At 39.1% G+C, this 14,042-nt stretch overlaps 1 protein-coding gene across 1 annotated transcript in view; it reads left to right on the forward strand.

The window, feature by feature from the left end:
* LOC121890692 (chemokine-like protein TAFA-5) overlaps positions 1–14,042 on the forward strand; it is a 99,283-nt gene that overhangs the window by 28,280 nt on the left and 56,961 nt on the right. The window contains exon 2 of the mRNA XM_042403176.1: positions 11,520–11,669. Coding sequence (XP_042259110.1) covers positions 11,520–11,669 — 150 coding nt within the window. The remainder of the gene's footprint in view (positions 1–11,519; positions 11,670–14,042) is intronic.

The raw sequence follows: 14,042 nt of genomic DNA on the forward strand, positions 1-14,042 counted from the left end.
GTCACCCAGGGGTCTTTAGTCTACGAAATCAGGGCAACATTTAACCCTACTGTTGTGTTCCGGCCAAATTGGACTGATTTACAAGTTTTCTCTCTGAAAAAATGTAGTTCATTTAATCTGATTGTCATACGGTTCCATGACTTTGTCAACACAGAGCATCTGAACACACAAAATAAATTTGGATCATTTTCATTAAATTTTGATTGTTTTATTTGATGTTTGTACACCTGTGGTGTTTCCAGTGAAATTAAATGAATGGGTGAGACTACAATTAGCGCATAAAACTGAGTTCAGGCACATGCCCATTCATCAGATGAGCACACTTCCTCTCCCAGACCCCTACATGCATGTGTGTTTGAGCACACACACACACATACACACATCATTCCCCTTCTTGGCTTCCATGGCAACCCCCACGGGAACCTTTCCCCAAAAGAATCTTCTTTCCCCCAGGGGAACCACACCTGTTTGCAGTTCTCACAAACAATCACAACATTGTAATAATGTGTAGAATTTTTCTTGCAGCTCTGTTATATAAAGCTTTTTTGAGGCCTTGCTCGCAATTCATTCTGTGGCAGCATAATGAACAAACAATATACTGTATGTAATGCTCCTGATCATATCTTTGATCATGACACTGGTGAGGAGGAGGGAGGCCAGGAAACTGAGAGTGAAGACACATTAGAGGAGGAAGTGTCAGAAGCTGAAGACAACACAGAATATGATTCAGACCAAAAGACAACTGAACACATCAGATTTTTATTTTGTGACACTATTTAAAAATTTGAAATGATTTAAAAAACAAATGTCTTTGTTAACTGAACTTTGACACAAAGTAGTCTGGGATAAATATCACAATATGTTGCATCTGACTATTTGTTATAGTCAAAATAATCAATAATATATGTATTCTTATGGATTTATAAGAAGCTATAATGGGGCGGTCATTTTGGACCAGGAACACAGAAATAATTAACATGAAATGAACACAACAGGAGGGTTAAGGGACTTCACCTTATCATCGGTGCCCTGTTGGGATGTATCCTCCAGGGGAGGAATATGTGCTTAATTGCAGTAGTGAAGTGGCACTGGTATGCGCGTGTGTGTATGCACACAAGCTTTCCTGTGTTACCAAGGGTTACCAGGGTCATTTGTTCTCCCTTTTCTCCCACCGTTTTAATTGATGATCATTCATTGTTTCACGCCAACACCCTGTTATTAAGCAGAGTTCATTATTCTAAAACACTAACGCTGGGCAAAAGAGGGTGTCTCATGGGAAAACACCATTCTTCACATGCTTTACACAAGGTCACAGTAGGAAAAAGCGGCCCTAGCTTCATTATGAGAACTACACAGGGACTGAGTTGAATTTATTGTAATCAGAAGTCAATGTAATAGCGACAAAAGCAAAGCATTAAGTTGACGAGAGTGTGTTTCAAAGCCTTTGTATTCTGAATGCAGTGATCTGGGTGACCCTCAGTAAGAAGGTGTGGGATTCCGTCTAGGGATGCTGTTATTGATCCAAATTTTGATTCTTTTTGCAATAAATCTATAAATTGTTGAGTCTCTAAAATGTCAGAAAATAGTAAAAAATGCCACAGCTTCCCAGAGTCTGAAGCAAAGCAGCAAGTCCTCACCTTTGAAAAGCCGGAACCAGCTAGTGTTAAATATTTTTTCTTTTCTTTCTTTTCTCTAAATTACTTCCATAATTACTTATTACTCATTACTACTTATTACTTAAATGATTCACTGACTTTTGAAAATGGTTGTCTGCTAATTCTCTGTCAATTGCCGATTGATTAATTTCAGTGCTATTTCTATCCCTATTCAACCATACTTTCTATGTCTATGAATTAATACATTCTTCTACCACTTCCTACAGTGGTGAGCAATAGGTTCAAGTAAGGAACACAGCTATAGAGAAGCTCTGGTATCATCTTGTGCTTTAAAATGTTAATTTTGAGAACAGCAAAAATGCTGGGAGCAGAGCATTTCCATAAAAGGTGTAGGAAGCAGAAAGGACAGCTTTCATAAGTTTAGTTGTAACTGTGGTTGCATGGCAACATTCACTTAGCCAACGTGTGTGCCTTTGTGTGTGTATGACACAGAGGGAGATAGACTGAGGTCTATCTTGTGGTTATATTTGGCATGTATATGCGGCATTTGTGCCTATATTCTTTTATAACTGCACTTGTTTATGTTGCAGTGTATGTGTTAGTGCTCCTGTGTGCCTGCTGCTTGCCCAAGCATTTTAGCGAAAAAGGGGCAGAAAAAGGAAAATCAAATCACTTTTTCAGAGTGGCTTCACAAAGCAAGAGAAGCGCTCAGACGAGCTTGCTTCACCCAAAATAGATCGACCAGACCACAGTTCTTTCTCTTTCCCCTCATCATGATGAGAGAGTGCTCCCAATGAGAATTGTCTCCAGAACTTTCTCTCATGGCTCATGGCGACATAGGCAGGGTATTAATAATTTCAAGGCTAGCTTTATGATGAGTTTTCGGTCACTTGATCAGTGTTGGAGATGAAAATGGATGTCTCAAGGAGTTCAATTCTTTCTAACAGCAATCTACTACATGATATAAGATGGTGGAACATGATCTGTGTACCTTTTTTCTTTCATTCAATAGTTTGTTTAAATTTAGGCACCAGAGCAAGTCAAGTTCACAATATCTTTGCAGCCTCCCAGAAACACAAAATCAGTTTGTTTTAATGGAATGGTTCGGCACTTTGGGAAATACATGTATTCACTTTCTTGCCAACAGTTCACTGAGAAGATTGATACCATGCTCATGTCTGTAGGCTACTCTAAATATGAAGCCACCACTAGCTTAGCTTAGCACAGAGAGTGGAAACAGGTGGAAACAGATAGTCTGGCTCTTTCTGAAGGTAACAAATCTGCGTACCAGCACATCTAAAGCTCTGTAATTAACATATCTTGTTAAATGATTTTTTTTATTGACCAGGGCCAGTGTGTAATCACTGTGAGGTTGCCAGGTAACCAGCAGAGATTGTCATTTTTAAGTTTTAATTTTGCCTTGTGCCAAATTAACAAACAAGCTATAAAATGTTAATTAGTGAGATTTAGAGGTTCTGGCAGGCACATTTTGCTAACTGCGGACAGAGCCAGGCTAGCTTTCTGTATCTTTCTGTTTCACTTTGTTTGCAGTCTTTGTGCTAAGCTAAGCTAATCAACTGCTGGCTCCAGCTTGAAGAGACATTGACAGATATGAGAGTGGTATTGATCCTCTCATCTAACTGTCGTCAAGAGAGCAAATAAGCATATTTCCCAAAATGTCAAACTATTCCTTCAGTCAAAAACTAAAATCTATTTTGTGGCCTCTCTTGGCACTTTTTATGCTTAAACCATTGTGTTCACTGATAATCATGACCCTGATCAGAATTTCCTCGAATCATTTGTGTTCCTCTTACCACACTGCTCGGAACAATCACATAATTTCTAACACTGTCAATGACATACTGTACCCTCTTCAAATTGCTTTCAATGATCATCAAGGTCCAAACTCCAAATAAATTGAGGTTCAAATAAAACCTCCAATGTGTAGACAAGCACAGTCCCGACATGGACTCGGAACTCATGACCTCAGACGTGAGAGGCAGGCGCGCTAGCAAGGAGGCTAAAACCCACGGGCACAAGCATCTATTGCCAGCACATCTCTTAAGGTGTCAGGGAGTGAGGTTTACTCGCTGCACAGCACTGTACCCACTGGCTACCATTACACAAGGAGGTGGAGGTTTCATTGTTTCTGTACCTCATACTCCTTCTGTTCAAGTGCAGGTCATTTTGGAGATTTCATTCAAGCTCTACATCATCCAACGGCTCTTTTACCTAAAGCTGTAATTTCATCTGCTCTGCTCTCCTTCCCGCTACACCACATGCTGTTCAGTTGGCTCCTCCAGCCTCTGATTAGGCTTGTTAAAAGGATTCATTTAAAAACTAGCCTGCCAGGCCTCAGGGTAGAGGGATGACATCAAGGTTCTACTAATGCAGCGTTTGGATCCAAAATGGGATTTCAGACTTGCAGACTTGGCGCCGGACTCTCCCTCTCTCATTCCGAACAGCTGTAGTGTGCTGGAGTGATATAGCATTTTAGTCTGGCAATGTTTAACATGTACACACACACACACGCACATACACACACACACATACACAGATACACAGTGTGTCCTCTCCAGCAGAACAGATGTGATGCTAGTTTCCAACTACATCAAGCTGCCATGTAGTGTTTCTGGGTTAAGTGGAGAATATGTGGAAAAGAATTTTTTTTGTTACCAAGGCTTCAGCCATTACATGCATCGTTTTGATGTTTAGAAAAGAGCATGTCCATGTGTTGGCATCCCTATAATTCACAGTGCCTCACAGCAATACACACACACACACACACACACACACACGAGCCGTTTGGCTCCTTCGAGACACTATGACAACATTGTTTGCTTAATACACAGATCAATATGTTATATTTCAGCATTTAACATTCTTCCCCTTACACAGCATATTTTTAGCCCTGCTAGCGAGATCACAGTGTCGATGTCAGTGGCTTTGCTGGCTCAAACTACAATGGTCTGGCTGAGTGGAAGGAGCAACACAGTCCCCATGGACTGCTAACACAGTTTTTAGACTTTTGTCTTGTTATTAAATTGTCCCTTATCAGCCCACTAACAAATATTTTCAGAAATGCAGATCTGATAAAACATTTCCAAGAAAAAGCTCACCTGTGTTGTTATGCTTTCATCAACACTTTTTTTTATACACTAATTAGTTCCACTAATTTTGTCAGTGAAAAATATTTGTTGATGACCTTGAGACTAAATACATAAAAAGTTACCTTTGATAACAAAATCTGTGACAAAATCTATTACAGTCTTCAACAACTAATAACTAGATGATTTTCTGAAAGACAAACAAATGGATAGATGAATGTAGTTTTAATCAACAACTGGCAACCATCTGGAAAATCGTACATTATAGTTCCAATATTTCAAAAGTTGGTTCAGCTGACACACTGCTAAGCAGCATTTTGATTTCAGTTGTTATACCAGTGATTATATCTAAGGTTACAGGCTTCTTATAAGGAAAAAAGTAATGATTTATGGACCAAATGCATCTATAATCCCACTGAAAACTGGACAAGATGAGGCCAAAACACAGCTGAGATAAACTAGGAAAACATAGAACAACTATAAAAAGGTAAGCTAATATTAACACACCATTATCAACAGTCACCCAGTGTGTGGATATAACATTTACGTTACTTTCAGTTTTTAGTATTTAGTATTAAATTTTAGTATTTATAGACAGGAATGAGCACAAAATGTTGGCTTTCAACAATCAAAATATTTCACTCAATGTTTGCCTAAGGAACAGCTTTGCATTAATGTTGTCCATTTTAGCTGGCCCTCCAAAGCTAAACCTTATAGCCCCTTTTATGCTTAAAAAGCATAAAAATAATGCATGGCAAAAAAGTAGACTAAAAAACAATGGACAAAAAAATTATATGCATTTTCATCAAAAGACTGATCTAAAACTAAATCAGAGTAAGGTGCCAAAATTAACACTACCTTGTGGTTACACAACCAGTGTGTACAGAAGCAGGTGTATTACTGTCCCTCAAAGTAAAACACATTTATTGTATTGCGTAGGACTTGTGAGTTGTGGTGTTGATTTACCATCAGCAAACACTTCATAGCTATTTTTTGGTTGGGAGCACTCATCTTGTGTATGTATGCTGCCACAAGTGTTACTGCAAAATGACGGCTAATTAAAAACTATTTTCATAAGACTGCATTTCAATATCCTCAGTAATCCTAAAGTATTCCATGGTAGAATGCATTTGTGTGTTGAATTCAGAAGGACACTCTGAAATACTTTGGAAAGAGCTATTTCTTGTGCAGCACAGTGTGCAATCCCAGCATGACTCCAGCACACTGCAGATTTTCAAAGGACAAAAAAACTATACCTACCTCCCCTACCAAGCCTAAACCACACATTTTTATAAATATCTAAGCATTTGATTCAGCAGATTGAGACTCTGAGAGGCAGCCTTTAGTTGCATTTGGATCTCTTGAGCAGAAAAAATAAGAATAATTTTTAAAAATAAATGAAAAAGAGCCTCTTGAAAAAACATGGTCTCAGACATCTGGGCAAAAGATGCAATGAGTAGAAGGGGGAAAACTGTCATGTCTCCGCACATTGTAGCTGTGCAGGACATTTGTCAAAGGGCCGTGTATGGCAGAGCAATTGTAATGTGCTTAGGAGCGGGAGGAGAAATAATAAAGCATAGGAGCATGTCAATAACATTACGTTGTATTAAACCGTACGCTCTGCCACATGAATCCATCTTCTGCCACAGTCAGAGTTTTCATTTCACTCTAGGGTGGCCACACATACATTTTAATCAGCCATTTGGCTGGCCAAGCTGACAACTGCTCGACAACAGAAGCTGATAAGGGTGATGATAAATCATAGCGCTACTGGTACAAGCTTTGGGTTCGTTTCTGAGAACACCTGCCAGTTTTAGATTTTCCCCACTATTCATGAGGCTATTCCAGGAAACAGGCTTACTGTTTCCTCTCTTCACAGTCCAATTTCTTCACGGGATGTCTGTGAAGAGATTGGACTATATTTTGCATCTTTGCATGTATAACAATTCGTAGTGAAAAATACTATGTAATTTTTATCCTGCACAAAACTGCCAGACTTATTCTTTGGACCAAAGAGGTAGTTGTGCTTTCTCCAAACTACTGTGTTGAAGTTGTGAATCCTTTAATATTTTCTAACCTTTTCTGCAGAGATCCCTCAAGGCCATTAGAAAGAGGAATACCTTCTCATGCTGGGGAGGTTTGGTACAGTTCATTATTTGCTTTGTTTGTTTAGTTTTGCAAGGCTTTACTTTACTGTGGCAATGTATGTGGTATCCCTGGTACTATGCTCTGGAGGCTGAGCCACGAGGATGCTTGGAGCAATTTGTTTTAGAAAGGAAAGAATGAAGTCGACTCCAACTTTATTAGGGGACTGAGACCAGCATGTTCTCTCACACAATATTTGGAAACACTGCAAACACCTAAAATGCTTACAGCTGAAACCAACTTTGGGCACAATATGTTTATTCTGTGTGGACAGTCAAGACTGGAAAAACTTGTCCTTCAGGGTCTCAATGCTGATACATATTTAGCTCTAACTTATTAGCCATGGGAATGTCAGTCAGTCTGTCCATCACTTAAGTCCAGACTGAAATATCTCAACAACTATTTGATAGATTGCCATAGAATTTTGAACATATATTTATGGTTCCCAGAAAATGAAGTCTGCTGATTTGGGTGGCCCACTCACTTTTCCTGTAGTGCCACAAGTAGGTTAGAAAATTCACATATCTATTGATCTCGACATGTACACAACATATTGGTACCAAATTTGGTGCAGATATTAATGGTTTATAGATGATGGATTATAAATGACTTTGGTGACCCCCTGACTTTTCCTCTAGTGCCACTGTGAGGTTGACATTGGTGGTTGTGAGTGAAATGTCCCGGCAACCACTGGATGGGTTGTCATGACATTTAGTACAGACTTTCATGTCCCCTTCAGGATGAATTGTAACCACTTTGGTGATCCCTTAACTTTATCTAGTGCCACCATCAGGTCAGAATTTGAATTTGTTCACCCCTTTGGATGATGACCAAATATCTGTTTAGTGCTCTTTAGCAAATGTTAGCATGTCAACACACTAAATTAAAATGGTGAAGATGCTGCTCATTGTACCTGCTAAACACTAACATATTAGCATTGTCATTGTCAGCATGCTAGCATTTAACGAGTGGCTGTATATTTTCAATCTTGTTGAATTATCATGACTTTGAAAATCTATGAGATGTTCTAGCTTATTAACAAATTGCAATTCATTTCCACTGAAATTTGAAATATTTCAGCCTTGTAAGTATCATTATCTTAATCAAATATGGTTTGCCATGTGTCTTGCAAAGTGGTATAAGATTAAATTTAAATGGGAAGAAATTTCCTGAATCCTATCCTTGTAATGGACTTATACACACGATACTACAGTATGTTGCAACTGGAATACTTTATGAGGCAGAGCCCAATTATTTTATTTTTACACTGGGTTTAAAATTAGAAGATTCTTTATCATTACCATAAAGAAGTCAGTGCAGCTGTATAGAGGAGAATATGGATGGCAAGACAACAACATGAAAATTTAATTCATTCAATTTCCCGGCAGCTACAGCTGGGACAGTAAAAGCAATGCCCCTGTTTGATGAAATGTAGGCAATTAATGAGCTCCATCGACTCAAGAAAGAAGAACAACAGAGAATTGCAACGTCAAATCAGCCACAGTCTTTGAGCTCGTTGACTTCACACATAGTACTGTACCTTAGTGCTAGAGTGATCCGCGTGATTACATAAGACATCCAAACAGTCTGTTCAGCTTCTTTGCAATGGAAGAGTTCCAAAGGAGAAGGAACTAACAAAGAGAGAGAGCAGAAAGAAGGCGTCGAGTAGATGATCTGCAGAGATGGGTGGGGTAGGGAGCAGGAAGTAAGCGCACGCACACATGAAAACATTCACATACGGTGCACACACACAGGAGTTTACATGACAAGTCATTATCCGCCATCACCCAGAGAAGACAGAAGAGTTGCAAGAGGGAGGAGGGAGTTAAGTGAAAAGGCACAAAGGAGAAATCAGCGAGCAATGTAAAGGAGGGGAGGATGGAGGAAGATGAAGAAAGCAGAGGAAGAGTGTGGTGGAGGTGGGGGGGTTGCTTCTTCATCTCCCAAGTGCAAAAGACATGACAGATTTGATTTTGTTGGCATGCATTTTTAAGCAAAGGAATCTAGTGTTAAGACATTTTTCTGCACATCGGTAATCACTTCTCCCATCTTCTATGTAGGTTTATATTTATAGATATATACATCCAGTAATGTATGGCTGCTGGCTATAGAGTAGTCACACTCCAGTAATGGTAGAGATGGGTAAAGATGAGTGCTCTTCAACACTGTGACTACATCTGTGGTTTTCAGTTTGATTTACCTCTAAACATACAATCTGGTTTTGCTCTTCATGAAATGATAGTGTCACAAAAAGTAGACAATTACAAAGGTGTGGTAAAGGAGTAAAATACAGCAGAAAATTAAGAATGATAAGCATCTAATGTAGGTTTAGGTTATTTTGGGGTAGAATTAGGTGTTACACTAATATGTGCATTCATTTAATTGTGTTAAGTTTAAGTGTTTGCATGTGTAGCAATCATTGGAGGAAAACAAAAAAAAACAAAAGGGATGGTTTGAGATCATAAAAGAAGAGTGTGCTACTAAGAGTTTTAGTTTATTTGCATTTGCTAGAGGAAACATCATGGGATCACCAAAGTTATTATATTTCATGCTGAGGGAGTCATGAATGTCTGTGCCGAATTTCATGACAATCCATCCAAAGGTTGTTGAGCCATTTCATTTCACTGAAACCACGAATGTGAAACTCATGGTGGCGCCATAGAGGAAAAGTCAGGGGATCAACAGAGTCGGTAGGATTCATTGTTTGGGCTGACAGACTGACTGACAGTCAAAATGGCTAACAGTTGAATGAAATAAGATTTAAAAAATGTTAATAACATTTTTTTTAAAAGAAAATTGAAGTTGTTGCCTTGAGCTCTGGAGAACTTGTGGCTAAAAAATTAATCAAAAAACAATCGATAAATACTGAGTAATAATTCAAGTTCAAGTTTATTTGTCATTCCAACCACAAAATAAAAATACACATGTAGCAAAATTATATGTTGTTTTTTCTCAAGACCAGTGTATAAGATAGACAACACACAGAAACATCATACAAGCATAAAAACCTTTTTGAGATGTTTGAGTGGACTGGAAGGCCAACATGAATATGTCTCATATTACTGAAGTTTTGCCCTAAAACATACATGATGGCAAATAAGGGCATGTATATATACATCTACAGACACACCTTTAAAATAGGACATGAAAAATAATAGAACAAGCTGCAAACTGTATGCACTCAAACATTTTCTCAGTCTGAGGCCATGGCCACCACAGGTACCAGTGTGTGGATGAATCCTGATAGATCCCCATTACCCTGGGTGTGACCCCTCGCAGCTCAGTTCATTAAGCCAGCCACCCAAGTGTTCGGGACTCAAGTCCAGATTTAATCACAACTTCCATCCTCTTGCCAATCACAATTAGATCCTGATAAGCCTCTCCAGGATGGCACCCGAGGGTCTCCACACACAGACAAAGGTTAATTTGCAAGCAGCAAGGGCCCAGCTACTGGGCCAAAGGTCACCTGATTGAATACATGGAGGATGTGTGTGTGTAAGATGGGGGGCGGGGGGGCTTGGCAGCAATTACAAAGTTCATCAGTATTCATGCGTTTCATTCGTGGCTAATGGGTACATTACCTTCAAAGAGGTGTGCTGATAGGATGTGGCCCTTAATGGGAAATAGCGTGTGGGTAGTCTTTAGGCAGCTGGAATTTAAAAGTAATTTCTTCACCATTGTCTTTTAAAATCCCTTCACACATGTCATTACATCTGTGAGCTGCTCAGTACCACCATGCTGCTCCTCTCTTGGCTCCTGTGGTTCCACTGGAGCTGTTCAAGGTTAAAGATCTTGCCCGTCAAACATTAAAGAACACATCCCTCCTGACATAAATGTGAAAATCTCAAAACAGCATCCCCACTGCGTTTGCAATGTGGTTAAAGTCAGTTGAATTAGAGTATTTGCAGAAAATGTGTGATCATGTTGTTTCTCCATGCCAGTCACATTTTCAACCTGGTCACAGTAACTTTTGAAAGACAAAATAACACAATGCTTACTTACTTTTAGAAACAAAAGTTGGATTCTTAAGCAATAAAACACACCTTTATTCAATTCAGTACACTCAAGGGTTTTGCTGCTATAGCCTTATTTGGTCTGGTAAGACCAGTAGCTAATGTTAGCTAATGTTAGGTCTTGTGTAACTGACATTATTAAGTCAGTTTGCAATCTTTGTGACACTACTGTTAAACTTGACTTTAACCTGTCACAGATAAACATTTCAATGGTTTTGTCACAAAAGTAAAACAGGCAACTGACTCAAGAGAATCTTTGAAAGTAAAGGGTAATTGTCATCTGTGCCAACAATGGCTGCTGTTCAGCAAAAACAACATTGTCTTGCTGTAAACAGATAAGCTGTGTCTGGATTTTTGTTTTATAGATTCAAAATTAGAATGAATGTCCTTGCCATGTATGTTTATGTCTACAAAGTCTTACTGTAGATAAATGCAATACACAAATACATGCACTTGTGTCAGTCATTCCAGTGAGACTCAATCCCTCAAACGTGGTAATGTTAGTGCCATGCCCTGCCAATTCAGCTACAAAGGATTATGAAAAATGACAAGAGTTACAACACTGAACATTTTTATTTTGCCCTGTTTATGATTTCATCTCTCTGACCTCGCATCCTGTGGTGCAATGTCATTTTCAGGCCAGCTGGCAGCGGGGACATGTGAGATTGTGACGCTGGACAGGGACAGCAGCCAACCACGGCGGACCATCGCCAGGCAGACGGCCCGCTGCGCCTGTAAGAAGGGCCAGATCGCTGGAACTACAAGAGCCAGACCCGCCTGTGTGGACGGTAAGAGCAGGGGCAGGGCGATCCCCGCTTAGCTTGCTTTCTTTAAGGCCCCACTTCAGTGAAAATTACTCAGACATGTGTGTGTTTTTCCTGAGGCATGTCTGAGATTTACACTGAATCCTGTTGGTCTTGAAGCACATGAAGAAAACTAAATGTGCTCTTGTAACATTCAGGCATATCCAAGCGTTGAATCATATCATCAGTCAGGGCAGTTAAGGTTTGGCTGTTTTAAGTAGGAGCTTAAGGTGGATAAACCTACAGTGTGGAGCAAAGTGGATCACAGGGCTATCTTTGTGATGTTAGAAAAGCCTGTACTGAACCAATTTACAGTTGAATCATTTTAAAAAGTGGCTGTTAGGGGGTTTCTAAATCCCCCACCACCAGATGGGCTTATATTTCATGGAATAGTGACAATATTTGTGGAATAGTGCAGTTGTGTTTCGTACTATAAGCTTTGTTGATATTATTATTTTGTTATAATTATTATTATTATTTCTGACTCACATTTTTAGAATATAGAGACAATATTAGAGCAATTACACAAATCTTTAATTGCATTTATTTTAGTCTTTGTAAAATCTAAAAAGCAAAAATCAGCTTCTGCACACTGTCAGTAGTTAATTATAATAAATCTAAAAAAGTGTATTGAATTTTTGGTCAAGCAGAGTAATTGCTGAAACTTAGCTATTCAGTGAATTTAACATAATTTTTTACAGTGTGCAGGAGCAGATTTTTTTTTTTTTACTTGAATTCAACACTTACTCTCCTATGCACCTATCTAACATAGGTGTACAAAGATCACTTTTCCTGTATAAAAAGAAACCCATAAGTGAACACATAATTCTTATTTTTATTGAAACATTAAAAATCAACAAATCTGGAGATGCATGTTTTTCACAGGACAGCGACAATAGTGAAAAGAGTGAAAATAGTGGTGTAATTAGTGCACAGTGGAGAGGAAGAGGGACATTAGTTGTGTCCATGGCTTCCTCATATATATCTAACATTGAAGAAGTTTGCCCTTTATTTCCACTTGAGCACTGATATTTCTCTAGTCACTGTGACAGCTTGAAGAAATTTGATTCAAGAAATCTGAGGCTCTGGCAGTCTTTTGATGGGGTTGAATGATGGTGTGACTTCAGCTTTTCTTACATCTCTTAATGACATCTTCATTGTCATCCCAGTGCCTCTTAGGGTGCCTGTCTCTGAGTCTCTCTCACATGATGTGGCTTCTCGCCTGGGGAGAGAGGGGAGCTTATATGAACAGGTGACGGTAGAATAAACCGCTGTTGTTGGGAAAGACCTGCAGTGAGCTGTACCTTTTGTTGTCTTGTTTTGCCTGTGATTCAACTGTGCAGCTTGAGGAGTCTTCACAGTCACATCTCTGATTGGAGGACTAGTCCTCAGTGCACTGATCATAGGGGATGATGGCTTTGCACTGTGTGGACAGGAGGTTATACTAGTTTGTGTGGCAGACAGAGATGAATGTTGACATTGAAGAGTTGACCTTTCTCCAAATTCATTTTCTTCCGCTGGCCAAGAATTTGTCCAAAACGGTTTCATACTGAGATTTTTGTGCTTTGCCTTAGTCTTATAAAGAAAATCTGATCTGGTAGACATGACCACATGTGCACCTGCACTGCGGAGTCACTTTGCTCTCCCTACGCATGCCTCTTTTGCCAGTGAATACATTGTAAGGATGTTGCATAAATCCTGATAATATCTGGAGGTATTTGTCACAATGTGGGTTTCACGAGGCACTGTGGCATTTTGCGTAGGCTTGATACTCTCTTTTTCTGAAGAGAGCTTAGGCTTATCAGCAGGCTTTTTAGAGACCTTAGCAGCTGGACGGCAGTTGAAGTGGTTCACTGTACAACCAACTACTAGACCTTGAAGAAAAATAAAATCATAAATCACGGGTAATAATGAAACACTGTAGAATAAAAATTGATACACTGCAGAATAACAAAAGGTTTTTAGAGATAACACTTCATACACAGAAGAAATTCAAAGTGCACTTCATACAAGGCATAAAGCATGAAAATGCAAATCAAAATGTTAGAAACCATTTTAAAAGAAATGAACAGATAAAAACTGAGGAATAATACAAAATATAAAGATGCAAGTGAAAGGTGGATAATAATGAGTGCATAAGGTTTAGTCAAAGATGATGACTAACATTAAAGCTTTTAACCCGGATTTAAAGCTAGTCCAAGTCAGAGCAATTCTTGTATCACCTGGAAGACCCATTTTTGTTTCTCCATGTTAATTTGGACTCTGGGAGCAGTAAGCAGACTGCTATTAGAGGACCTGAGAGGCTGAAGAGGGCTCGCTAAACGACAGTCAGAGATGTATTTTGGCTCTACAAGCCAT

This window comes from Thunnus maccoyii, chromosome 23 (genome assembly GCF_910596095.1).
Source record: "Thunnus maccoyii chromosome 23, fThuMac1.1, whole genome shotgun sequence".
Classification (NCBI taxonomy): domain Eukaryota; kingdom Metazoa; phylum Chordata; class Actinopteri; order Scombriformes; family Scombridae; genus Thunnus; species Thunnus maccoyii.